Genomic DNA, 23,787 nt, shown 5'->3' on the forward strand with positions numbered 1-23,787 from the left:
TTCCTCCAGGCTGTGTACCCATCCCCTTCCTGCCTGCAGGGTCTCTGTGCCCTCCTGTGACTCCAAATCCTCCTGTTGACCCAACCCTCCAGGTCGCAAATGCCCCTTCCAACCTTTTGAGTGGGCCGTTCCCACAGCCCCTCACCCCAAGGGAGCTCAGCGGGATGGAGGAGAAAGGAGGACACAGCGGTGTTGGGGTGTTGGGGGAGGGGCACAGTGCATCCCGACTCAGGACAGGCAGACATGCATTCAAGCTCTTGCAGATGGAATCACAGCTGGGGTGGCTGGGGGGTGGAGGGTGAGGGGTGGCTCTGTAGTCGCCTGGAATCCCAGCACACACCCCTCATGCAGGGAGGCATGTCTCCCAGCACAGAGCCTGGGGCTCGAAAATACAGGTCCCCCCTGTGCCCACGGGGCCCGAGACTTGCCCGGCGCCTGGCAGCCCCGAATCCCACCTGACCGCACATCCCCAGTCCGGGGCCCAAGGGGAAGCCCCGAGGGCTGGCGGACCTGGAGACACCTGTCCGGAGCGGAGGGCCCACCCACCCCCCAGCAATCCGAGGCCTCCCGGCCTAGTGCCCCGCCCCCCGCCGCCCACGCGGGGCTCGGGGAGTGGCCCTGCGCTCACCACCGAAGCTTCCTCTGCTCGCCTTCGCTTGCAGACACCATCTTTGATGCTCTTTTTCCATCGTTTCAGTTGTCTTTAATGTTTTCCCTTGGCAGCCGAGCCCGAGGTGAACGGGGCCGGGGAGGCGCCAGCTGTCGGGCTGCTGCCCTGGCTGTGAGACCCACGCACCCAGCCTGGGGCTGCCGCTGTCAGCAGTTTCCTCTCGCGCTTTCCATTCATCACCAACCGCTTTCAGCAAACCCGCCATGGCCAGACGTGTGGCTGCACGCGGCCGGCGCCCTAGGGACCCCAGGCCCACGACCTAGCCCGTGCCGCCCCCTCCCCGCCCGGATGAGCCTGGAGACCCCGGCCCACGACCGCCCCCAACCGCCCCTGTCCCCAGGCTGCGCTGAGCAGCCCAAACGCTGAAGGTTAAGCCCCCAACACTGGACGTCCTCAGGACACCGGCAGGTGGCACCCTGAAGCTTGGGGGCTGGGGGTGCCAGCTTCCTGCAGGAGCCCCTTCCCCCGACCCAGGGCCAGGGCACTCCAAGGCCTGGGACAGGACAGGAGGGGAGGGGGTCTCAGGTAGGCCTACCAGAAATGCCCTTCCCGGACCCAGCCTGGGGCTCAGGCAGCCCCTCAGCTGCTTCCCGGACCCAGTCTGGGGCTTAGGCAGACCCTCAGCTGCCCCAGCATGGCCTTGCAGCCCTCAGGGGAGGGGCACACCCTTGGCAGTGGCCCTGCCCCCACCATCTCCAGCACTTGCAGAGTGTGGTTGGTTCAAGCCTTCAAGAGAAGACAAGGTGGGCATGGAAGACAAAGTGGGCATGGGCTTGAGCCCAGCCCTCAACGCAGCCCCAGGGGCCTGAATGCACAGTCCACCTGCAAAGGGCAGAATGGGTGGGGGAGGGGAGAACAGAGAGTCCAGTATCCCTCACAAGCCTCAGCAGAAGGGGAAAGAAGCCACAACAAATGACAAATTGCTCAGGTGGAGAGACCCCCACAGGGGAAGAGGGGCAGCTGGGTGTCCCCCCCATCCGCCTGTGCTTCACTCTTCCCCACCCCTCCCCCCACCCTCTGTACTTCTTTCTCTCGCCCATCCCCCTTCTCAGTCCCCTACTCTGTCTCCCCCATCTTTCTCTCCCTCAGTCCCCCAGTCTCTCTCGGGCTCCCCTCCTATTTCCACCCACGTGGAGGAAGAGGAGGAGGAAGAGGGGGTGGGGCTGGGGCGTGTCGCTCCGTCCTGACCCGGGACAGTTTCCTTTCCGCTCACACCTCTGCCAGAGCCGTGGAGGAGGAGACTGGCAAACGAGGCTGGCTGCGCTCTGGGCATGGGGACCCCACGGGCGCCCTGGCCGCTCGTCTGGGCCGTGCTGCAGCTGGGCTGGTGGCCAGGACGGCTCCTAGGTATGTGGGTCAGGGCTGGGTGGCACGGGATCAGGTCTCAGGGAAAGACCTCTGGCTCTTGGTCCCTGGCAGACAGACAGGGAGGGGGCTGTGCTGGGATCTGGCCTCAAAGGCCCAGCACTGCCCCTGGCAGGGTGCTGTGTGACTTTGGGTGGGTGAAGTGCATCTCTGGGCTCCAGCTTCTTGCCTGCCCACCTCACTTGGCGGTGAGTCCAGCCCTCACCTATGAGCAGGCAGAAACATCCCAGCTGTTCCTCAGGGTCCTGTGGGACAGGCTTGCCCCTCTGTAGGATAAGGGCTGACCAGAGCGCCAAACCTCAGCCCAGATGCCCCATATTTTCCAGGGATTGGGACCAGCGCCCCAGGGGACTGACTGTCTCTGTGAGGTCCCAGACAGATGGCCAAGAGACATTTCTCTAATTATATCAGAAGAGTAGCCATTCAAGTGGAGACTGTCCACTTCTGCAGCCCACCTGCTGTGGGCCTAGGTCTCTGGACGAGACTCTTGTGTGTATAGGGTCTGGGTATGGCTGCGAGCATCCACAGCAGGTTCCGGCAAGGGGGCCTGGCCCTTACCCCCCTTGCACAGATTATCTACCACTGGGGACCCCGGTCGAAGTCCATTGGTCGGGGAGAGGGGCCCAGCTGCCCTTGTCCTCGGCTACTGCACAGATGGGAACATTGAGGAAGGTGGATCCTTTGGGTGGGTCCAGGGTCTTTCCTCTGGACCTCATTGGGCTGGGAGGTGGCATGGCCCCCAGAAGGACCACGACGAGGTCCCACTGGGACTGCCCTTCCTGGAGTCTTGGTGCACCTCCCGGGCCTGCTGGGCAATGGTGGGGTGCCAGCCACCCTATGTTTCCTCCCCAGCCCAGCCTGGCTCTCCAGGAAGGCATGTAGGCCACTCTCAAGATTAGCGGAGGAAACTCAGAGCTGAGGTCAGAGGCCCAAGGGCATGTGGCCAAAGGTGCCCCGTTGGGGGGCCTTGCGGAGGAGCCCAGGCACAGAGGCAGAGGTGTGAGTATCACCCCAGGAGGGGGAACGGAGGCATAAATGTGGGCCTTGACTCAGCCCTGGAGGCCCACAACCCCCCGGGACCCCTTCCCCAAGCAGGGTAAGGTGAGAATGAGATACTGCAGCCGCTGTCCAGAGTCAAAGGCACCAGCTTGGGGCTCATTTTCCCCATCTCAACCCTGAGCACACCACGTTGCCAACATCGTATGTCGGGTCACCCTCTTCCCCTTCCACCAGACTCGGGCGCTCCTGGCTGCGGGGACATTTGAGTGCTATCTCTTTGCTTTCCTAATGTATGGCCTTTATTATTTGGATCATTCTCATGGATGTCTCCCCACCCCCCCATACCTCCTTACGTACGTGTTTTTCTTCCATTTAATGGAATATCCCAAACTCAGTAGCTGGCTGGCCCAGATCCTAGTGAATGAGAGTAAGGAAGAGTACAGCTTTGGAACAGGACAGGCTTGAGTTCAAAGGAAGGCATGGCTGATGAGACCTTTGGCAAGTCACCTCGTCTCACTGGGCAGCGGCATTCTTACCTGCGGCTGGGGACGCTAGTGTCTGCCTTGCGCTGAGAATTCAAAAAGGTCAATTCTGAAAACTGCCTGCATAGCCCATGATCTCTTTTTTGAAGGCAGATTTGTTTTAGTTATTTTTCCAACTTAAAATGTTGAAAAATGTCTGAAACATACAGAAAAGTCACAAGAACGCAGTAGTGAACACCCGTTACTCCAAGTTTCTGATTGGCTGTATTGGCACCTTTGTGAATGGATTTGCTGGGGCTTCGGGGGGAAAAAAGCCAGCCCCTGGAGGCTTCAGCACCTGGAGGTTGTAGTCTGGCATTTCTGGAGGCGGGAAGTCCGAGACCAGGTGTGCATGGGGCCAATTCCCGCCGGGACCGTGAGGGAGGCTCCCTTCCGGGCTCCCCCAGCGCCTGGTGTTTGCCAGCAATCCTGGGGGCCTCAGCCTGTGGATGCAATAGCCCATCTGGCTCCAGCGTCATGTGGCGCTCCCCTCATACGCTGGTGTCCAAATTTTCCCCTTCTTGTAAGGACACCAGCCATGTTGCATTAGGAACCCATGGGTTTTAGCTTATCTTAAGAAATTATGTCTGCGGGGCACCTGGGTGGCTCAATGGGTTAAAGCCTCTGCCTTCGGCTCCCGTCATGATCCCAGGGTCCTGGGATTGAGCCCCGCATCAGGCTCTCTGCTCAGCAGGGAGCCCGCTTCCTCCTCTCTCTCTCTGCTTGCCTCTCTGCCTACTTGTGATCTCTCTCCGTCAAATAAATAAATAAAAATCTTTTTTAAAAAAATTCTTAAAAAGCCATTAAAAAAAGAAATTATGTCTGCAATAACCCTTTTTTTTTTAGTAGTCTCCGTACCCAACATGGGTCTTGAACTCACGACCCTGAGGTGGAGAGTCACAAGCTCTACCCACAAGCCAGTGCCCCTACCCTATTTCCAAATAAGGTCACAATGTGCATGCTGAGGCTCAGGGCCGTGCCAGCAGGTGCACTGGGGGGCACGGCTCCACTCATCTCACAGAGGTCAGACCTCTCTACTAACACTCCAGGGGCTCTCCCCCCGGGCCCTTCGTTCTGATGCTCCCTCTCGCTGGATTATCTTGCCCTGATGGGAGCCCAGTCAAGGGCCGCCTACCTCCCTGGATGTCACTGTCCTTGGTTTCTTCTGACTCTGGTCAAACGCCAGTTCTCTCTGCCACCACCACTGGCATTCTGGTTGGTTTTTTTCTTTTTTCTTTTTTTTAACTCAGATCTCAATTTTATTTTAGATATGGAAAACTTAGAATTAGGAATATATTTTTTAAAGATTTTATTTATTGGGGCGGTTGGGTGGCTCAATCAGTTGAACATCTGCCTTTGGCTCAGGTCATGATCTCAGGTCCTGGGATCGAGCCCCACATCAGGTTCCCTGCTCAGCAGAGAGTCTGCTTCTCCCTCTCCCTCTTCCTTTGTGTGCTCTCCCTCTCTCTCTCTCAAATAAATAAATAAAATCTTTAACAAAAAAATATTTATTTGAGAGAGAGAGAGAGAGAGTGAGCACAAGCAGGGGGAACAGCAGAGGGAAAGGGAGAAGCAGACTCCCTGCTGGGCAGGGAGCCTGATATGGGGCTCGATCCCAGGACTCCAGGATCATGACCTTAGCCGAAGGCAGACGCTTAAGCAATTGAGCCACCCAGGCGCCTGAATTAGGAACATTTATATTAGTTGTAGGCGCACAGTGAAATGATTCGCTATTTGTACATATTACAAAATTTAACCAGTTAACACTTGTCATCACAGAGTCACAAAATCTGTAAGGAGAACTTTCAGTATTCACTCTTCTAGGTACTTTGAAACGTGCGAGCAAGGATTATTAGCTACCGTCCCCATGACTTACATCCCATCCCCGGGACTTACTCATTTTATAACTGCAAGTTCGTGTCTCTTGACCCCTTCATTCCTTCCACTGACACCCCACTCCCACCTCAGACGACTGCTAATCTGTTCCCTATATCCAGGAGCTAAGTTTTTGTTTAATTTTTTCTTTCTCTTTTTCTTTCTTTTTTTTTTTTCTTTAGTCTCCACGTATAAATGAGATCACACAGTATTCATCTTTCTCTGACTGACTTATTTTTTTTTCTTTTTTAAGATTTTATTTATTTATTTGACAGAGATAACAAGTAGGCAGAGAGGCAGGCGGGTGGGGGTGGGGAAGCAGGCTCCCTGCTGAGCAGAGAGCCCCAATGCTATTTGGGACTTGATCCCAGGACCCCGAGATCACCAGGACTTGATCCCAGGAGCCCGAGATCACAATCTGAGCCAATGGCAGAGGCTCCAACCCACTGAGCCACCCAGGTGCCCATGACTGACTTATTTCACTTAACGTAATGCCCTCCTTGTCCACCCATGTTGTCACAAATGACAAGATCTCATTCTTACGGCTACGTGATGTCCCATTGTGTGCGCACACCACACCTTTTTAACCACTCATCTGTGGACAGACACGCGGGCTGCTTTTGTACCGTGGGTCTTGTAGATAATGCCGTAGGACATATGGCAGTGCATGTGGCTTTTTTCTAATTTGTGTTTTTGTTCTCTTTGGGTAAATACTCAGTAGTACAGTAGCTGGATCCTAGGGCAGCTCTATTAAGTTTCTAAGGACCCTCCACGCTGTTCTCTGCGGTAGCTGTGCCAGCTCCCATCTCCACCAACAGCGCACGAGGGTGCCTTTTTCTCGTTGTTTCGTGTCTTGTTGAGTCTAGCCATCCTGACAGGTGTGAAGTGATATCTCATTGTGGTTTCCATTTGCATTTCCCTGACGATGAGGGATGGTGAGCATCTTTCCTGGTGTCTGTCAGCCCTCTGGACGCCTTTGGACAACTGTCTATTTAGGTCCTCTGTGCATTCTTTAATCTGATTATTTGGGGATTTTTGCTATTGAGTTCTGTGAGTTCTTTACGTGTTTTGGATATTAACCCTTCATCAGATAAATGATTTACAAGTATTTCCTCCCGTCCTGTAGGTTGCCTTTCCATCATGTTGATGGTTTCCATTGCTGTGTGAAGGGTTTGAGTTTAGTGTAGTCCCCAATAAAAACTTGCTTGTTTTCCCTGCCGTGAACCCCCAACGTGCCCCTGACGGGTCCCAGCAGGGTGGGTAGGTGCGTGTCATCTGGGTGCATCGGACACGTGTGGGACCTCAGGGACGTGTTGATCCTCCATGCGGCAAGTTCAGGGACCCCACGGCAAGGAAGTGAAGGCACCCTGTCCCCCTCCTGCCGAGTGAGAGACTCAAGGGCGTTGTAGGAGCTGAACGTCCCCCGGGTGACTCTTCCAGTACCATAGGCAGGTCTTGCATAAATCAACTGCTGCTGGGTGCTAGATGAGAAAGTTGTGACCTCCAGGACAGCAGTGGCTGTGCCCCCTGCCACGCAGCCCGTCCCACCACGCTGGGCCCGACTCTGAGATCTCCCCGCCTGTGCACACGGCTCCCTCCTTGACCCATTCCCCAAAGAAAGGCCCTGGGGCCCCTTACCGACATTTTATTATCAAATATGAAATAAGTAGATGACACTTCAATGTTTAAAGCCAAACAACACAAGATTCACAGGTGTCCCTACTGTAGGGACGGCCGTACTTAGTCGGGCTCTACTACCAGCGCTCCTCTGGGGAAGTTTGGGTTGACTTAGAAGTGTGTGTACACAGGGTCCCTGTCCCATCTGGCCGTCACACCTGCTCCCAGAAAGCAGCGAGCCCAGTGCCCACTGAGCCCCCCTCTCACCCCAGTGAGGTTTTCCCACCGGCCCGCTTCTTCAGGTGTCCCTGAGCCCCCATTCCAGGAAGCTCATCTTTCTCCATGTGGACAGGCTGCTGAGCACCCAGCCGGGATCCCCCCATGGGCCTGCACCCCAGCCAAACCATCAGAGCCCTCAACAGCCATGCACCTTGTGACTTTGGGGAGGTGGGTACTCCCTGGTCAGAATGGGCTCTGGGGCAGCTACAGGGTGAAGGGCTGCCCCTTTCCACACTCCCCACAGGGAAGACCACCCTGACATGTCTCAGGCCGGACCCATGGCTGCTGCTGCATCCAGGCTCTGGCGCTGACCATGCTGTGAGACCCCTGGGGGTGGGGGTACAACAGGCACAGAGATGGGGGTGCCCTGGAGAGGGGTCCAAGGAAAAGCAAGGAAGCCATGGTGCCACCAAAGAGAATGGGGTCTCAAGGGCCACCAGGAGGGACCTGGGAGTCAGCAGAGCCTGAGCAGGACCAGGAGGCTGCCACATAGAGACCGAGGCAGAGGCTGGGCTAAGGGCCACCCAGTCTGCCCTCCTTGCCAAGTTCGGGTTCCCCGAGAGGTGCTGCAAAGAGCCAACCAACAGACAAGTGACCCAAGTGGTCACCAATTTGGGTGAGGGGTGGGGTAGTTGAGAGTCTGATCCAGAGTCCACTCAGGAGCCCAGGGGGAGGCCTGCCAGGGCGGGGGCGGGTGCTCTACAGGAGGGGAGGGGATGCTATGCACCTTGCGGAACCCCAAGGGCCACTCCTCAGAGGCCCAGATTCTGTCTGGAGGCCTCAGTGGGAGGGGGTTCCTGGTGGGCATTTGTCAGGAGGCAGGTGCAGGCACATCTCCAGTGGGACCAGGGGCACGTGGGGCTGGGCAGGAGACATGCAGAGTGAGTGGGGGAAGGCCCACGGACCCAGCAGCCCAGGCCAAGGCAGCAATGCTCTGGCCGACTTCAGCACCCCCACACCCCGATTGCCTGGTTACTCCCATGATGCTCTCTTTGTAAACGCGTGAGCTTCTCAAATACACGGATAACGAAGACATGCGTCAGGACCGCCAGGGAGGTCCCACTGTGGTGGGTCGGCTGTGAGTGGGTGGGACACGCAATGACAAATAGGAAAGGGGTTTAGCATGGTCCTCTGTGGGTGGGGGGTCTCCTCTGGGAAAGCCGGGCTGGGGGCCATGGGCAGATGCCCAGCCCCCAGGGCAGTGGGCCTCCCGTCTTTGCAGTGTTTGGGAGCTGAGCAGTATGGGACGTGTAGGGGGGGCCAGGAAATGACCTCACTGGACCACGTCTTGGGTCTGGGTATTCCCTCCCGGGTGAGGAAGCCAAGGTCTAGAGCAGTGTGGCAGTGGCCCGGAGGAGCCCCGGGCTTCCAGGCAAGGTCCCCTGGCCGGGGTCAGGGCAGCCAGAGGCAGACCCGGAGCTGGGTCCCTACAGAGCAGCTTGAGACCTGGCGCATCCTCCATCTGCACCTTGGTCCCCGTGTGCCTATCAGGAATCACAGCACAGCCTCCCTGGTGAGCCAGCTATGGAGAATGGAAGGCTTAGCACGTATGGGCTTGGCCATGGCTCCTACCCTGGGACCCTGGGAGACTCTGACCTGTTCCTGTGTCACCTTGACTCCCTGGGGGGTGCTGCTGTCCTGTGGCCAGGGCCAGATAGGAGGGGCTTCTGCCAAGTGTGGGGGGGGATGGTCACACACACTCATGCAGACACGTGTGCATGTGGTGGTGAGGCAGGCACCGGTGGAAGGAGGTGTGAGGCCCTCCAAGGATGTGGGAGTATCCCTGGGGCCAGGGCCTGGCAATCAGCTGTTCTTGCAAGAGGAGTGTGGGCCAGAGACCAGGACCATCGGGGGCCTCCGTTTCTATCCATATCAGGGATAATGGCCCAGCTGCTCTGAACTCCAGTCCCCTGAATCATGTCAGAAGGCAGAAGGCAGACCCCATCCCAGCTCTAAGCTTGTCCCACAATGGGCCGAAGGCTGGACCCTGAGCCTGCCGGATGCTGAGCTTTCCAAGGGAGGCCCCCACCAGCCAGCCCAGCATCCTGGCCCCGCCCTGCCCCCCTCAGGGCACACAGGACCAGGCTAGCACGATGAGCCAGGGACCCAGGATGGTGGAGCTAGGATCATGACAGTTAGGCCTGCAGGGAGGACCTGAAACCCCACCGTTTGGGGGAGAAATAGGAGATTTAGGGGTCAGAGCCAGAACACAGCCCGGGCCTCGGGTCCCAGTACCGTCAAACCCCACCCCACCATGGAGTTGCCTGGTGAGACGTGAGCACCACATCCCTGGGGGCGTGCAAGAAGTTGCAAGGCTTGGAGGCAGAGGCCCTGTAGCTGGGGGAGTTGGGGGGAAGGATCTGGGCCACCGTCCCCACACCCCTCCCTCACTGGCTTCTGGTCCTCCCCCACAGATTCCCCCGACAGGCCCTGGAGCCCCCTCACCTTCTCCCCGGCACAGCTCACTGTGCACGAGGGGGACAACGCCACCTTCACCTGCAGCCTCTCCAGCGTCCCCAAGAGCTTTGTGCTCAACTGGTACCGTATGAGCCCCCGCAACCAGACAGACAAGCTGGTCGCCTTCCAGGAGGACCACGTCCAGCCCGGCCCGGACAGACGCTTCCACATCACGCGGCTGCCCAGCGGCCGGGATTTCCACCTGAGCATCGCAGCTGCCAGGCCTAATGACAGCGGCACCTACCTGTGCGGGGCCATCTACCTGCCCCCCAACACACAGATCAACGAGAGCCCCCGTGCGGAGCTCACCGTGAAGGGTGCGGCCTCAAGCCCAAGATGGGGGTGTGCAGTGGGCAGGGCCTCCCCGGCTCCACAAGCAGCTCTGTCCACACCCAGGCCCGCAGGGACAAATGGCATCAACCATCAACCTCTGGGATGGGACACCCCCCCAGACCCTCTGCCCTTGGCGGGAGGGCACAGCCTGAGGGAGGGCAGCAGGTGGCTGGCACCTCTCAGGATGCAGCAAAGCTCAGGTTCAGCAGAGGTGTGGGCAGGGCGGGGTTGGGGGCAAGACTGGCTAGTGCAAGAGCAGGGGCCGGACCCTTGGACATGGAGAGCGGAGGGGAGGGCCCTGAGTCCCCGCCCTGGCTTCCCTCCTGCGACCCCCTCCCTGAGTCCCTTCTCTAAGGGACTTCCCTATGTGCCTCTCTCTCAGCTCCCCTCCCTGTGTCCCCCTCCCTGAGTCCCCTCCTTGAATCCCCATTACTAAGTCCCCTCTGTGAATCTCTCTCATTTTGCCTTTCCAGAGAGAATCCTGGAGCCCCCCACAGAGAGCCCCAGTCCCCCACCCAGACTCCCTGGCCAGTTACAGGGGTTGGTCATTGGCATCACAGGTGTGCTGGTGGGGGTCCTACTCCTGCTGCTGCTGACCTGGGTCCTGGCCACTGCCTTCCCCAGGGCCACTCGAGGTAAGGCCCCGCCAAGCCCCACTGTTGTCACTACCCCAGTCTCCTGAAGCCCCTCCCCCCAGCCACAACCACCCCTCCCCGCCCACAGTGAGCACTTCTCATGGAGGGGCTGGGGCTGAAGTGGGCCTCCCAGGTTCTGGGGTCCCCCCTCTCCCATACACTTACTCTAAGGAGGGGTCTGAGGGGAGTGGGGTGGAGCGGGTTGTGGCCAAGGTCACACAGAAAGGCAAGCAACAGCCCCCTCCCAGGCTGAGCCATCTATGCTGGGAACACAGGGCCCTCCCAAACCTCAGGCCACACCACAGCCCACAGGACACTGAAAGGATTTCTTGACAACCACAGACACCAGGGTGGTTGCTGTGAGCCCCCCAGTCACCGCCTGCACACATCCTGACCTCCTGGTTGTCCTAGACAGCTTGGACTCAGTCACTCTGATGACCACGTCTGGGGCTGGAAGGAGGCACCCAGAGGGGACCCAGCCTGGGGATCAGCTCCTTCGAAGGCCCGGTCCTGGTATCCTGGGCCAGGGGGCACCCCAGGGATCATGTGGCTGAATGGGAGGCCCCATGGGGTCCCAGACAAGGCCCCCTGAAGCTGTGTGGTCTCTGACGGAGAGACACTGGCTGCTGCGTTGCTGATCAAGCGTCCACTGTGCATGGGGGGCTGGTGCCTGCATGTTTCCCCGTGGGGGGTTTGTGGCCAGAGATGGCAGGTTCCTGTGGCAGGAGTATGGGGACTGGAAGCCAGAGGGCCTGTATTGCCACCACCCAGCACAACTCCCGGTCCACATGGGACCTGTGGCTCTCCACTTGATGATCAGGGACACGGGGTCCTTGCGTGGGGGGTAGGGTTAGCCAGACCATCGGGCAGGGGAGAGGACATTCGGTCACCCTCGTGGGAGCCCCTGGGGAGGAAGGGCCCTGCTACAAAGCCTCCAGCCCCACCACCTGCAGGAGCGTGGGGTGTCCCGGGCCTCCTCACTCCATATGTGCTTCTCTGTAGGTACCTGTGCCTGTGGGAGCGAGGACGAGCCCCTGGTGAGTTCCTTCCCTTTGTGGCCCCGGGGGATGGGGGTCCACAGGCTCAGGAGCACGCCTGTCTCCAGCCTTGTCACGGGATCTGAGCACAGGGACATCAGACCTAGCAAGGGTCCGAGAGCCCAAGCCCTGCCCTGGCCCCTGGTGGGCACGCGTGCACCTGCCTGTCCGCCACCACAGACCACTAACACCTCCCTCTTTCTCTCCCCAAAGAAGGAGGGCCCCTGTGCAGCGCCTGTGTTCACCGTAGACTATGGGGAGCTGGACTTCCAGTGGCGAGAGAAGACGCCGGAGCCCCCCGCTCCCTGCATCCCTGAACAGACGGAGTATGCCACAATTGTCTTCCCCAGCATGCCGGGATCCCCGGGCCGCAGGGCCTCAGCCAATAGCCCTCAGGGACCCCAGCCTCTGAGCCCCGAACACGGACCCTGCCCCTGGCCCCTCTGACCAGCGGCTTCCTCGGGCGGCCTGCATCCCTCAGACCCTCCACTGGGAGCCCAGGTGGGAGCCTTCCCTGAAGGAGTGTGCAGTGGGGAGGAGGTGGGGAGTCGCCCCAGGACTGAGCCCGGTGATGGTGACCAGCCTTGCCTGCGCCAGCCCTGCTCAACTCCTCTTGTACAACCTGGGGGTGGGAGGTGTCCCTGTCGCCTGCTGTGGTCAGGAAAGGAGACCACCCAGGACTGAAGGCCCAGCTGCCTGAGCCAGTCACTTTCTGGTTGTGCTGCACTGGGCCTTCCACCAGTGTCTCCCCAGGGGGGAGGGCTGGTCTAGTGCTGTGGCCTCCAGAGGGTCAGGCTGCCCGAATCTCCATGGCCCCCCACCGCCTCCCAGGGGAGCCTGCTGCCAGGACAAGGGAGCACAAGGACCCTGGTTGGAGACTCTGCTTTGGAGTGGCCCACTGACGTGCCCCCTTGTGCACCCAGAGGGCTTCGCGCAGGGGGTGGGGACCTTGTGCTCCTCCAGGCTTGGGAGGGAGCTCCTGGCAAGGCAGAGTGGGGGCCCACGGGCCACCCCCAGGCACGGCCCCACCCACCAAGCAGCCCCAAGGTGGCGGGGTAGCAAGGAAAAGAACAGGCAGAGTTAGAGTCACCCCCTCAGAGGCCAGACCTGGGGACCCTCCCCGGGAATCTCCCTCTGGTTGGCAACCACACACGGTGCTATTTAAAGGGGCCTCGCCCAGCAGGCAGGTCTGCTGCAGCGCAGCCCGGTCCGCAGCTGCCTGGGTGTCAGGGACTTGGGAGCACATGTCCTGTCTTGCGTTCCACAAACACTTCAGAGCCCCTCACCCTATTCTATTATATTATAATTAAATAATGACAAAAGTTCTAAGAAAAGACCAAGTTCTCTCCTGCTTTTGTGGTGGGAGGGGAGGGGGGTGAGTTTCTGCCCAAAGATGGAGGACCCAGCCAGCCCTCCCCAGGCCCTCATCCTCACTGCCCCAGAGACTCCCCAAGGCCTCTCATCTCTGCTCCCCCCACGTGCATGTCCCACAGCCTCCATAGGGTGAGATCCCTACAGTTCAGGGTGCCATGGGGCATTACCCTCCAGGAAGCCTGTCTCCAGACTTCCTCAGCCTGGCACGGCTCCCCCTGACCTGAGAGTCCCTCCCAGGCAGCACCAGGGCCCTGGGCAGTGGGCATGCAGGTGGACTGCACAGGTGGAGAGAGGGTGCAGCATCGGTAGAGAAAGAGCCCTTCCCACTCACAAAGGAGCATCTGTCCATCTTCCGGAAGAAGATACAGCCCCGCTGTGAGGAGACCTGAGTTCTCGTCCCAAACTTGCCCCTTCCCAGGGCACCCTGTCCAAACCCTCAGGGGCCGTCCGTGCACAAAGTTCCCCCCAGGTCCTCTGCACGCACACCCTGGCTTGCCGCACAGGGGTCCTATCCTACTGTGCCAGGGTCCTGGCCAGTGCTGTGCAGGACGTAGATGCACCTCGCCCAGGACAAGGCAAGGAGGCCGCCTTGCTCTGAGGGTGCCAGGCGGAGTCACACATGGAGGGACACTGCTGGGGAGTCTGCGGGCTGTGCAGGCTTGAGAGTCTGAAGAAACCAGTAGCTTCCATGGAAAGACAAGGACAGTAGTGAGAAAATGTCACACATCTAAAACTAACCCCCAGAAACACTTGGCTTTCATATTTTCAAACAATAAGCAGTCAGAAGAAAAAGTGGCCAAGATCTTCTATTGACAACAGCAACAGAGATCAAATGCCCGAGGCATCGGTTTTATGAGAAATGTGTGACCCCACAGGACAGCTTGGGTGCAAGGGCGGAACACCCCCGTGGCAGGAACACTTGGCGCCGTTCAGAGGCCACGTTAACCGTAGCGGTAACACCGTCCCAATAGAAGCCCACATCTCTGCAACTGAGAAGTTCACACGGAGAAACAAGCAGGCAAGAGCCAAGGAAACCGAGAAAAGAAAGTGAAAGACAGCAGCTTTATCAGACCTGCAACTATCGACGGACGGTGGCACACACACCAGAGGACGACCGTTAGGGGACAAAGACAGAGGCAGTGGTAAGTGGTGTTTATAGCACGAATAAAAAGTATCAGGCAAACTCCCTCCTCCTGCCTTGCACTTGCACGCATCCCAAATGTAAGTGTAAAACAGAAACCCTGAGGCTGGAAGGCAGGGGTGAGTTCCTCACCCTAGAGCAGAAGACCTTCCTGATGCTGGCTAGAATTCACAGTGTCATGAAAGAGTAGATGGAGTCATTCCATTCTACAAATTGGAGGAAATGCTTTAATGTGGCAAAGAGAAGTGTCAAAGCAAACTAAGGGAAAGTATTGATAATATTACACAAAAGGTTAATACTCCAATTAGATAAAGATCATCTAAAACACGGAAAGGGCGAGGTCAAAGGAACAGTGGGAAAGTGGAGAGAAGCTATGATGAGGCACTTCCTAGCTATGCACACGTGCATGTACACATGCACATGTATACACACATGCACGTGTACATGCATGCACAAATGTATGTACATGCACACATACACATACACATGAATGAGCACACGTACATGTGCACACTTGTATGACACAACCATACTCATGGGCACGCACGTGTGCATATACACACATGTACACAAACGTGTGTACTCAGATGCACACGTACCACACAAACCAAAAACACTATACATATGTGCACTCCATGTATGGATGTACACATCCCTTCAGCAACAAAAGCTGTTCCATTCACTCATAAGGAAAATGCAGACTATAGGGAGCCTGTCCGCAGGCAACACTGAACCATCCTCCACATCACTGGCGAGGATTCAGGGACGAAGGCCCCTAGAGCACCGGAGTGTGGCGGGCGGGATGGCCACACTGGAGAACTTACACTAGCCAGGCGTTAGCCAAGCATTTGCAGTTTGACCCACAAATCCCACCTGTGAAATAACGCCCGGGGGTGAGCCAGGTGCCCGGGAGGTCCCAGGGCAGGTGGCCGGAGCAGGAGGGCCCGACACAGGCTCTGAGTGAAGAGAGTCCCTGGGACCTTGGCCCATGCTAGTCAGTGTGGGGTATGGGCAACTCACTGCCCCTGCAAGGAACCGAGTTGGCGTCCCATCAAAAAACCAGGGAGCACTTTGAGCATAAAAAAATACCAAAATTAAAAGTAAAAATCAAATTAACACATTTTGAATATGTTTTTAAACAAATGAGATCATTATCTTAAAAAAAAAAAAGACAAAACACACAGCAGAGAGGGCAGGAAGCAGTGGCCTCGCCAAGCCACCGGCCGGGCCACCCACTGGCAGCAGCGAGGCTCCGATGAGAAGCCAGCGAGCCAGGCACAGTCAGCACTTTGCTGCTCACCTTCCCGGAACACGGCCTCTGCAGCCCGCCTCCACTCACTTTTTCCATCCCCTGCTCTGCCCCAGCCCCATGTGTCAACGACCCAGGCTGGGGCATCTCGCCCACCCCCACCCACGCCCGCCCAGCAGGTCCCTCCCTGCCAGCCCCATGCATCTCACTGGCGGTGGTGGCAGGAACAGGGAGGGGGGGTGAGCCTGGGCTTTTCAAATGAGGCCCGAGGCAGGGAACCCAGAGCATATGGCATGTGGCCGCCCTCACAGCCAGGGCCCACCTGAGCCCTGCACTTGGAGCCCCTCTGCCCAGGAGGACGAGCCCTCCCACGACCTGGGCTACCCTTTCCTGGTCTACAGAGCTGGAGCCAAGAGCTGGCCACCTTCAGTGAGGAATCCAAGGTCAAGCTGGACACACAATTTCCCCTGGGGTCACATCCCCTGTTAATGGGGTACAATGTAACTGATGATTTCAACAGCGATACAGAATTATCAACCGAAGTCCTGGCTCACTCAGGGCTTCATCTCGGTGTCACACACCCTGAGGTTTGGACAAATGCACAGTGACACGTCCCCACCATGAGAGCATCACATAGCGTCATCCCACGGCCCTAGGAGTCCTCTACACCCCACCTGTTTATCCCTCCTCCCCACAAACTCTGGCAACCACCCGTCTCTTGTCATATGGGGTCACAGGGCACACTTCCACTCAGTGGTACACAGTTCAGGGTTCTCCATGTCTTCTCTGTCTGGACGGACCACAGCTTGTCCGCTCATCTTCCAAAGGACATCCGGATTTCTTGCAAGGTCCGGCAATGACGAATGAAGTCACTATGCACACCCATGTGCAGGTTTCTGTGTGGACATGAGTTTCCAGTTCATCTGGATAAGCACCAATGACCACAACTGCCACATCCTATGATAAGAGGTGGTTGTTGATAAGAAACCACCAAACTGTTCCTGGTGGCTACCCTGTCCCGCCCTCTGCCCGCGGGAGGGACAGTCCTGCCGGGACGTCCCCACCCTCGCCAGCAGGTGGTGCTGGCAGCGCTCCAGATCCTGCCCATTCTGCTAAGTGAGCCGCAGGACCTTCCCCTGACACAGGATATGGAGCATTTTTCCATACTCTCAGTTGCCAAAATACACAAACAACTCTTAAACTCAACAGTGAGAAGACAAACAGCCCAACTGAAAAAGAGGCAAAGCTCTAAACAGACACTCACCAAAAAAAATCTACAGATGGTACCACCACTTTGGAAGACTGGAGAGACAGCTTCCCACACGGGAATCTACCCAGTAAACCAGCACGGATGGTCCTGAGACTCCCGGCAGAATTCACGGGGAAGCTGGGCCACCCAAAACTCTCCTCTCCTAGTATGCAGACTTTCAGTGAGGGATTTGGGGTCTTTAATAGGGTTTTTCCGATTTTCTATTTCTTCTTTAATAAGTTGTATTTTTCCAGGAATTGTGCATCTTGTCTGAATTTTTAAGTGTATTGGCATAAAAAGGTTCCTAATATCTTCTTGAAATCTTTGAACATCTGGAGGAGCCCCGCACACCCTCTCCCATTCCTGATGCGGCTTATTCACAGTTCTCTTTTTCTATCACCAGTCTCAACAAGATTATCAGCTTAATCAGTTTTCTAAAAACCTGGCTTTGGCTCTCTTTATTCCCTCTACCATATGATTTTTCCTATCCCTCTAGGTTTGCTCATGATTGTTCTCTTCCTTGTCCTCCCCCTTGGATTCAGTTTCCTGCCCCCGCTACGGTGGGGCGGCGGCGGCCCTCGCTTCAGCCCCTCTCGCACAGTGCGTGCAGTGTTCACGTAATTAATTTCAGACTCTTTCCTCACTTTCACCAGACCTGCTTCTTTGGGCCAGGAGCAATTCAGAATCATGTTTCTCAATTTTCAGAAATCTTCACAAGGAAGATTTCCTTTCCATTCGCATTTATTTCTAGCTCAGTTTCACTGTAATTGTCAATCCTTCAAAGTCTTGTAGAGACTTGAATTCATGATCCAGCATGATGTCAGTTTTTACACCTGGGTGTATTTGAACAGGTGTAAACAGGTGTATTTGAACGCGGTTATCTCCTGCTGGGTTCTCTGTGTGTCCATTTAGTAAGGTCTGCCCATCAGCCTGACCATATCTTTTGTATCCTCACTGACTTTGTCTGTTTGCTCTATCAGTCTAAAATTTTCCACTACAACTATGGCTCTATTTTCTCCTCTAGGTCTGTCTGCTTTTGCGTCATATTTCAAAGCACAGTGTTAGAGACATACAAATGGGTCTGGCGAGAGGGCCCATCAGGAAGGCCGGCAGCGCTCCTGAGGCTTACCCCTGAGGCTGCGAGGTTTGGGGCCCGCCGGCACATTCTGCAGGACCTCAGCGAGGGAGAACATGCAGAAGGAGATCTCCTCGTAGGAGACCCTGGCCCCACTCTCATACAGACAAGCAAAGGTCGGGGCTCCCTTGAGGGTGGGACCAATGGAGGCCAGGTCAGAGTAGCCACTGGGGCCCTCGTAGATCACCCAGGGCTCTGTCCAGCTGTGGGGGTCCAGGGGGGACCGGCTCAAATGGATTCCCATGTGCAGCCGAGCCCTGCGTCCCACCGGGTGGGAATACAGGAGCCAGGTGGGGCTCTGAGACAGGGTAGCAGGGAGCCAAGGGAGTCTTGGGGCCCAGGGGCCCCTGGTCCCACTGAGCCCAGGCCCCAGGCCAGGCTCCTGAGGGCTGGACCTACATCCCTCCATCCCGCTGAGCCCTTGGTCCCCTTGGGTGTCTGTAATACCCTCCTCTGAGGGTTGCCGAACTCTGGGACAGAGGCATGGGGACTGGGGGTGGTTCCTGGCATCTGCCGACCATCTCTCAACCCTTAGAGAGTGGAGCGGGCCAGGGAAGCCCAGGATGCTGCCTTGGCAGCCCCAGGAGGTCTCAGCCAGTGCCGGCACGAGCTCCCCGGGCAGGAAGGAAGCACCCTCATCTGTACTGAATGCCTGCACGCGGCTGCCCAGGGGACTCCGGGCGTTGCAGTAGAGGAGGCCACCCGCCTGCCCACCGTCCAGCGCAGCCAGCTGGCACTCGCCCGAGCGAAGGTTGGGCACAAGGCCTCCACGATGCCAGGTGCGACCGTGGTCATCGCTGTAGAAGGTGAAGGCATGGGGGCTGGTCCTGCAGATCCTGCCGAAGCATTCCCTCCGGTCCACGCGGTAGGTGTAGGCCGGCACCAGGAGGCGGCCGGAACGCAGCTGGATGCCGTGGCCAGGGCCGACGGCAAATGTGGCCCAGTCTGTGGAGAAGAGGGGCTGCCGGCCATCCCAGCCAGGAGACGGCCGTGGCCGCAGCCTGGCACCACCACCCACCCCAGGGAGTTGGGGAGGATCCACAGCCAGTGCCTCAGATTAAGGGACGGCTCATGAGGAAGCCCCCACCGACCGTGTGTCCCTGCCCTCCACTCCTGCTGGCCGCTCTAGATCGTCAGGGGCCAGACAAGCCTCTCTCCAGCATCAGCAGGAGCCAGGAGCCAGGAGCCCAGGCAGGCTACTTGGCTAAGTTCTCAGCTTGTGAGCAGGTAGCCAGTCCCGGAGTGTGGATGGACAGTCAACAACAGTGCTGTCCAGACAGCGGGGCAGCCAAGGGCAGGGGCTATGCAGACCTTCAGGGTGGGGTCGAGCCCTGGGCCTGAATCCCATGGAATGGGTTCCACGGGAGCAGATCGCTCTCTAGACCAGCTCTGTGTGTCCTGTCCAAGCCTCAGAACCTGCCACACCTCTCAGCTTAGATCCTATCTACAAGGGTCAGGGTGACCCCTAGGTCAGTGTCCCCATGGCAGGGTTGGGGTGGCCTCAGAGGGCAGTTGGTGGTCAGGCCTTTAAGGAAGGGGCAGAAGGAGTGGAGGAAAAGCTTTAGGGTCAGGCAACATGCACAGACCTGATCCCTAAGCTGGACATCCCCGGGTTAGAAGGCAGACGGCAAGTGGTAAAGGAGGTGAGGCAGCAGTGGAGTTGGGAGGAGGGAAGGAACTCAGCGCTCAGACAGAGACAGTCTCAGTTAGATGAGCCTGCTCTCCAGGCCTAGGGAGGTAACCAGCACCCATCTCTAGGACGGAGGGGTTCAGGGGAGGGGGTGGCAGCCCCAGGAAACAGTGGGAGTGGTCCTTAGGCTGGGAGCCATTGTAGGTAGCCCCCTGACCTGCAGCTGGACCCTTCCCCCGCCCCCCATCGTTTGGACCTCCAACCCAGTGTGGACCCCCCAGACCACTGTGTAGACACCTCCCCATGAGACCCCACCCGCCACTCTGTGGGCCCCCTAGCCCAGTGCAGACAAGCCCAGGTGCATCCCACCCTGCTCCCCACCACCCTATGAACATCACAGCCCCCTACCCACACCCCACCTACCCTGCTCTGCGCCGCCCACCGCCTCCTCCGTGAGGTCCCTGGCCGGGCCCCAGCTGCGCCCCGCGTCCCGGCTGGTCACGCAGCAGAGGCGAGCGGCATTCCTGCCAGTGGCGATCTGCGTGGCCTCGGGCGTGCGGCCCCGCACCGCGATGAAGAAGAGGAAGATGGTAGCCGTGTGGGCATCATGCACGGGGCAGGGGTTCATGGACCGGTGCTCCTCCAAGGCTGCCGTCGCCAGCACGCGCACGGCACCCCACTGCCCGGCGGAGGGAGGGAGGAAGGGAGGGCAGGCAGCCTCAGTTTACCTGTGCGCCGGGCGGTGCCCTGCCCGAGTCCTGCCCGCCATAGGTGCCCTACACTCACCCTCACGGAGCTCCCGGCCAGCGTGCCGCTCCTTTGCACCAGGCGGTGGGCATGGGCATCATCAGGGCTGAGCCGCTGCTCTGCAAAGGCCAGTAGGGTGGGCACAGGAGGCACAGACAGCAGTGCGGGCACACGGTACGTCAGGCCACTCCTCTCGCGCTGGAAGAGCACAGTCCGCTCGGGGACATGTGGGGCCCCCATGTTCTGGGGGGCACAAGCCGGGGTTCAGTTTCCCCAAATAAGGGTCCCACGACCACAGGCAGCAGGGAGACACAAACAGACACACCAGATACACAGAAAATGAAACAAGGAGAGACTTAAGCACTGAACAGAGAGGCACACACAGACGCACGCGCATTCACCACGGCCCTGGGAGACAGAAAGACGCTTGCATTCCACACACTCAGACACAGGCTTCTTGGAGAAGGCGCCCCAGCTGCTGCCCCCACCCTTCTCAGACCTGGGGGGCTCTGGGATTCTCGGGAGTGGCCAGGATGGATGGGGGCGGGGTGGGGGGAGTGGCCTGCTGAAGGCTGTGGGGGGCGCCAGTGGGTGTCCTGCTGAGAAGGGGCCTGAAGTCCAAGTCTGAGCAGGATGTCTGCAGGTGCAGGGAACCAGCCACCCTGCTCCTTGGGCTCCTGAGCCAAGCTGGGAGTTATGGGAGGTCCAGCAGAGCCACCCCACCCGCAGGGTGCCCCAAATGGCTCCCACATGTGCCTCAAGGGAGGTAGAGGCTGTGCAGGCTGGAGGGGCAGTGAGCAGGACCCTGAGGAGGCCAAAGAGGTCACCGCCCTGCTGTCCTACCCCACCCCCTCCTGGCAGAAAGGGGGCCCAGCCAGCTCCAGCCTGCACTGGGGGTACCCTTGGGAAGAAGCTGCTCCCCACAATGACAGGAGGAAGATCTGCACCCGCCATGTCTGAGGCCCGACAAGCGGCTGCTCACAGAGGTGGGAAGCCAGGCTGGGGAGGGTGTGCCGAGCCTGGGGGCCTCCTGGAGCAAAGGCTAAGAGGGGAGGGGAGAAGGGCAAAGAGGAGGCCACATTCCAGGCACCAGGCCGACCCTGGCTGGAAGGACCCAGGGAGGGACTCAGCAAGGACAAAGAGGGCTGTCCTCGCTGCAGTCCTGTTCCCGACTTCTGTCCCTGCGTCCGGCGCTGCACCGCCCGGCTCCCTGACCTTGGCCGGTCACCTGGCCCCCTTACCACAAGTTGGGGCTCCTGTAGGGGTGCGGGGGAATGACCAAGGGCAGCCTTTCTGCAAGTAGCCTTCCTCCCGGGAGTGTGCTCCCAAGTGAGGCCATGAAGGGGTATATCTGGTGTGCACCAGGGGTCTGCGATCTCCCAGAGGGGGGTTTCTTTCTCTGATTTGCACAAAGGCAACCATGGGCTGACCCGGCCCCCCACAGGGATGCAAGTGAGGGAGGGAACACGGTCGGGATCTGGGGCCGGCAGGCAGAGCCAGACTTGGAGCAGCCAGAGCCCACAGCCAGATGCTGGTCAGCGCTTTGCACCAAGGGGAGGAGAGAGTGGGAGGAGGGGGGAGAGCACGAAGCCCCATATCCCACTTGGTAGCACCGCTCTCAGAGGGTCAAGCCGCTGCACACAGGGCATGGCCTGGACACACCTGAGGAGAAGGGATGGAAAGGGGTTGACCCGTGACAGGAAGAACACCCTAAACAAGAGTGGCCTCGCTCAGACGCATGGGAGGTCACACTGGCTGGCTCAGCCGGCGGCCCCAAAACACAGACACCTCACCTCAGCCCACCTCTGCCCAAGGCCACCTCCTCCTGAAAGGCTCTCATGGGCAGCGCCGTGGCCTGCTCCATCGCCCGTTGAGCCCAGCAGGCCCCCTGCCAATCTCAGGCCTGGGGGCTGTGAGAGCAACTTCCTGTGTCGGGAAGCCCCTGGGCCCCACGCCCACTCTGCCTTCAAAGGGCAATTGTGCCCCAGCAGGAAGCAGGTGTCAGTGGCACGTGTCCCTCCAGGCTGAATGGACACAAGGGCACATTCTTTGCACTTGGCTTCCTCCACTGGGCCAGAGACCACCTGGACTGTGAGGTTGCCCAGAACCGCTGCTCACTCTGCTGCCTGCCCAAGCAGGATGAGGGCATCCCACGCTGTCCTTGCCTAGGCCCCAGGTCTCTGCAGAGCCCCAAAGTCCTGGAGAGAACCTCTCAATCTAAGAGGCAAAGCAGAGCCTCATGGGCAACTAGACCAGTTTGGCCAAATCGTTAGGGTCCAAGGATTTGGCTTGACCAGGATAGGACAGCTGTGTCCCAACATCTTGTCGGGGCTTCTGGACAGCCCAGGTCCCCACCCACACCCCCAGAGGAGCACAGCCCCTGTCCTCCGGCAGGATCCCAGCCTGCCGCAGGGCACTTAAAAGCACGCGTATGAAGAGCAAAGGGCTTTGCATACAAGTTGGGCAGAGGGGTCCCCACGTCTGTCACTTTGGGAAGGGTCTCAAGTCTGACCTGAGTGACCTGTGCCAGGTGAGAGGCCAGAACTCAGTTGCAAAGCTCGGGCCTCGTGGAGCAGGGCCCACACACCCGTCAGCTTCCACAGGCCGGGTCAGGCCCCCAGCTCTGAGCCCCAGCCCAGTGTACCTCTCCCAGCCTCTTAATCAATCCCTAGGCCCTTGGGCACCCCTGCTGCTTGGACCAGGCAGTGATCCCAGGCGGGGCATCCGTGAAGAGCATCTGACCAGTCAGCCTACCATGCACGGACCCTGCCCTCGGCCCAAGGAAGGGCGGCCAGGAGGACGGAGGAGCCTATTTCTGGCCCTCAGGGGCTGGGGTTCAGGTGAGCGGGGAGGGAACTCACCAGGCACCACGGGGAGGCTGCAGAACGGCTGTGGGGCAACGGCAGGAGTGCCTGCTTCTCCAACCCAGGGAGCAGGGTGGAGACAAGGGCTGGCCGGCTGTGTGGGCCAAAGTCGGAGCTGGCAGGGTCCCAGGGCTGCGTCAGGACCCAGGCTCGGACCCCCCACCCCCACCAGCTGTGTGGCTTTAGTGCAGTGAGGAGAGGGGTGGTGCCGGGCCACACTGGGGAAGGCCCGACCAGGGCCACACAGGGCTCCTCTGTCCACCCTGCAGTGCTTGGATCTGGGAGCTCACCATCCCACAAGGCTGTGCGGGGGCAGCCTGCAGCAAGGGGCATACAGATCTCCCTGTCCCCAAGCCTCCTCCAGAGACAGCCTCCCACAAAAACCCCTGTGAGCCATCAGACTCTCGGTGAGGTTCTGCGAACTTCCCACCACAGCCTGGATGCCAGCCCCTTTGGCTCTCCCTCGGCTCTGGCCTATGTCCATGCTAGGCAGCCAGCGCAGCCTGGGGGTGGAGCAGCACCACACCCGCTTCCTAGCACCAGCCGCCTTGTCAGTGCTCCTGCCGGCTTTCACCGATGACCACAGCCTGGTGACCACTGTCCAGACCAG

General features: G+C 58.8%; 2 protein-coding genes across 3 annotated transcripts; one reads left to right on the plus strand and one right to left on the minus strand.

Annotated features, from left to right (window-relative positions):
• Nucleotides 1-1,866: 1,866 nt before the first annotated feature.
• PDCD1 (programmed cell death 1) lies at nt 1,867-13,122 on the plus strand. Of its 2 annotated transcripts, none has more exons than XM_082689441.1 (5): nt 1,867-2,017; nt 9,741-10,100; nt 10,590-10,751; nt 11,754-11,788; nt 12,002-13,122. In XM_082689441.1, exons 1-5 carry the CDS (start codon nt 1,942-1,944, stop codon nt 12,233-12,235), a joined length of 867 nt encoding a protein of 288 aa, XP_082545567.1. In that variant the 5' UTR covers nt 1,867-1,941; the 3' UTR covers nt 12,236-13,122. The 2 variants fall into 2 exon arrangements, with proteins under 2 accessions (XP_082545567.1, XP_082545566.1); XM_082689440.1 differs by having other exon boundaries at nt 12,005-13,122.
• Nucleotides 13,123-14,057: 935 nt separating this feature from the next.
• NEU4 (neuraminidase 4) lies at nt 14,058-23,246 on the minus strand. Its single transcript, XM_082690249.1, has 4 exons — nt 23,175-23,246; nt 20,353-20,556; nt 19,990-20,245; nt 14,058-18,881 (listed from the first exon to the last, which is right to left on the minus strand). Exons 2-4 carry the CDS (start codon nt 20,551-20,553, stop codon nt 17,899-17,901), a joined length of 1,440 nt encoding a protein of 479 aa, XP_082546375.1. The 5' UTR covers nt 20,554-20,556; nt 23,175-23,246; the 3' UTR covers nt 14,058-17,898.
• Nucleotides 23,247-23,787: the final 541 nt, after the last annotated feature.

The sequence above is a fragment of the Mustela nivalis genome (assembly GCF_964662115.1).
Source record: "Mustela nivalis genome assembly, chromosome: 11".
Lineage (NCBI taxonomy): Eukaryota > Metazoa > Chordata > Mammalia > Carnivora > Mustelidae > Mustela > Mustela nivalis.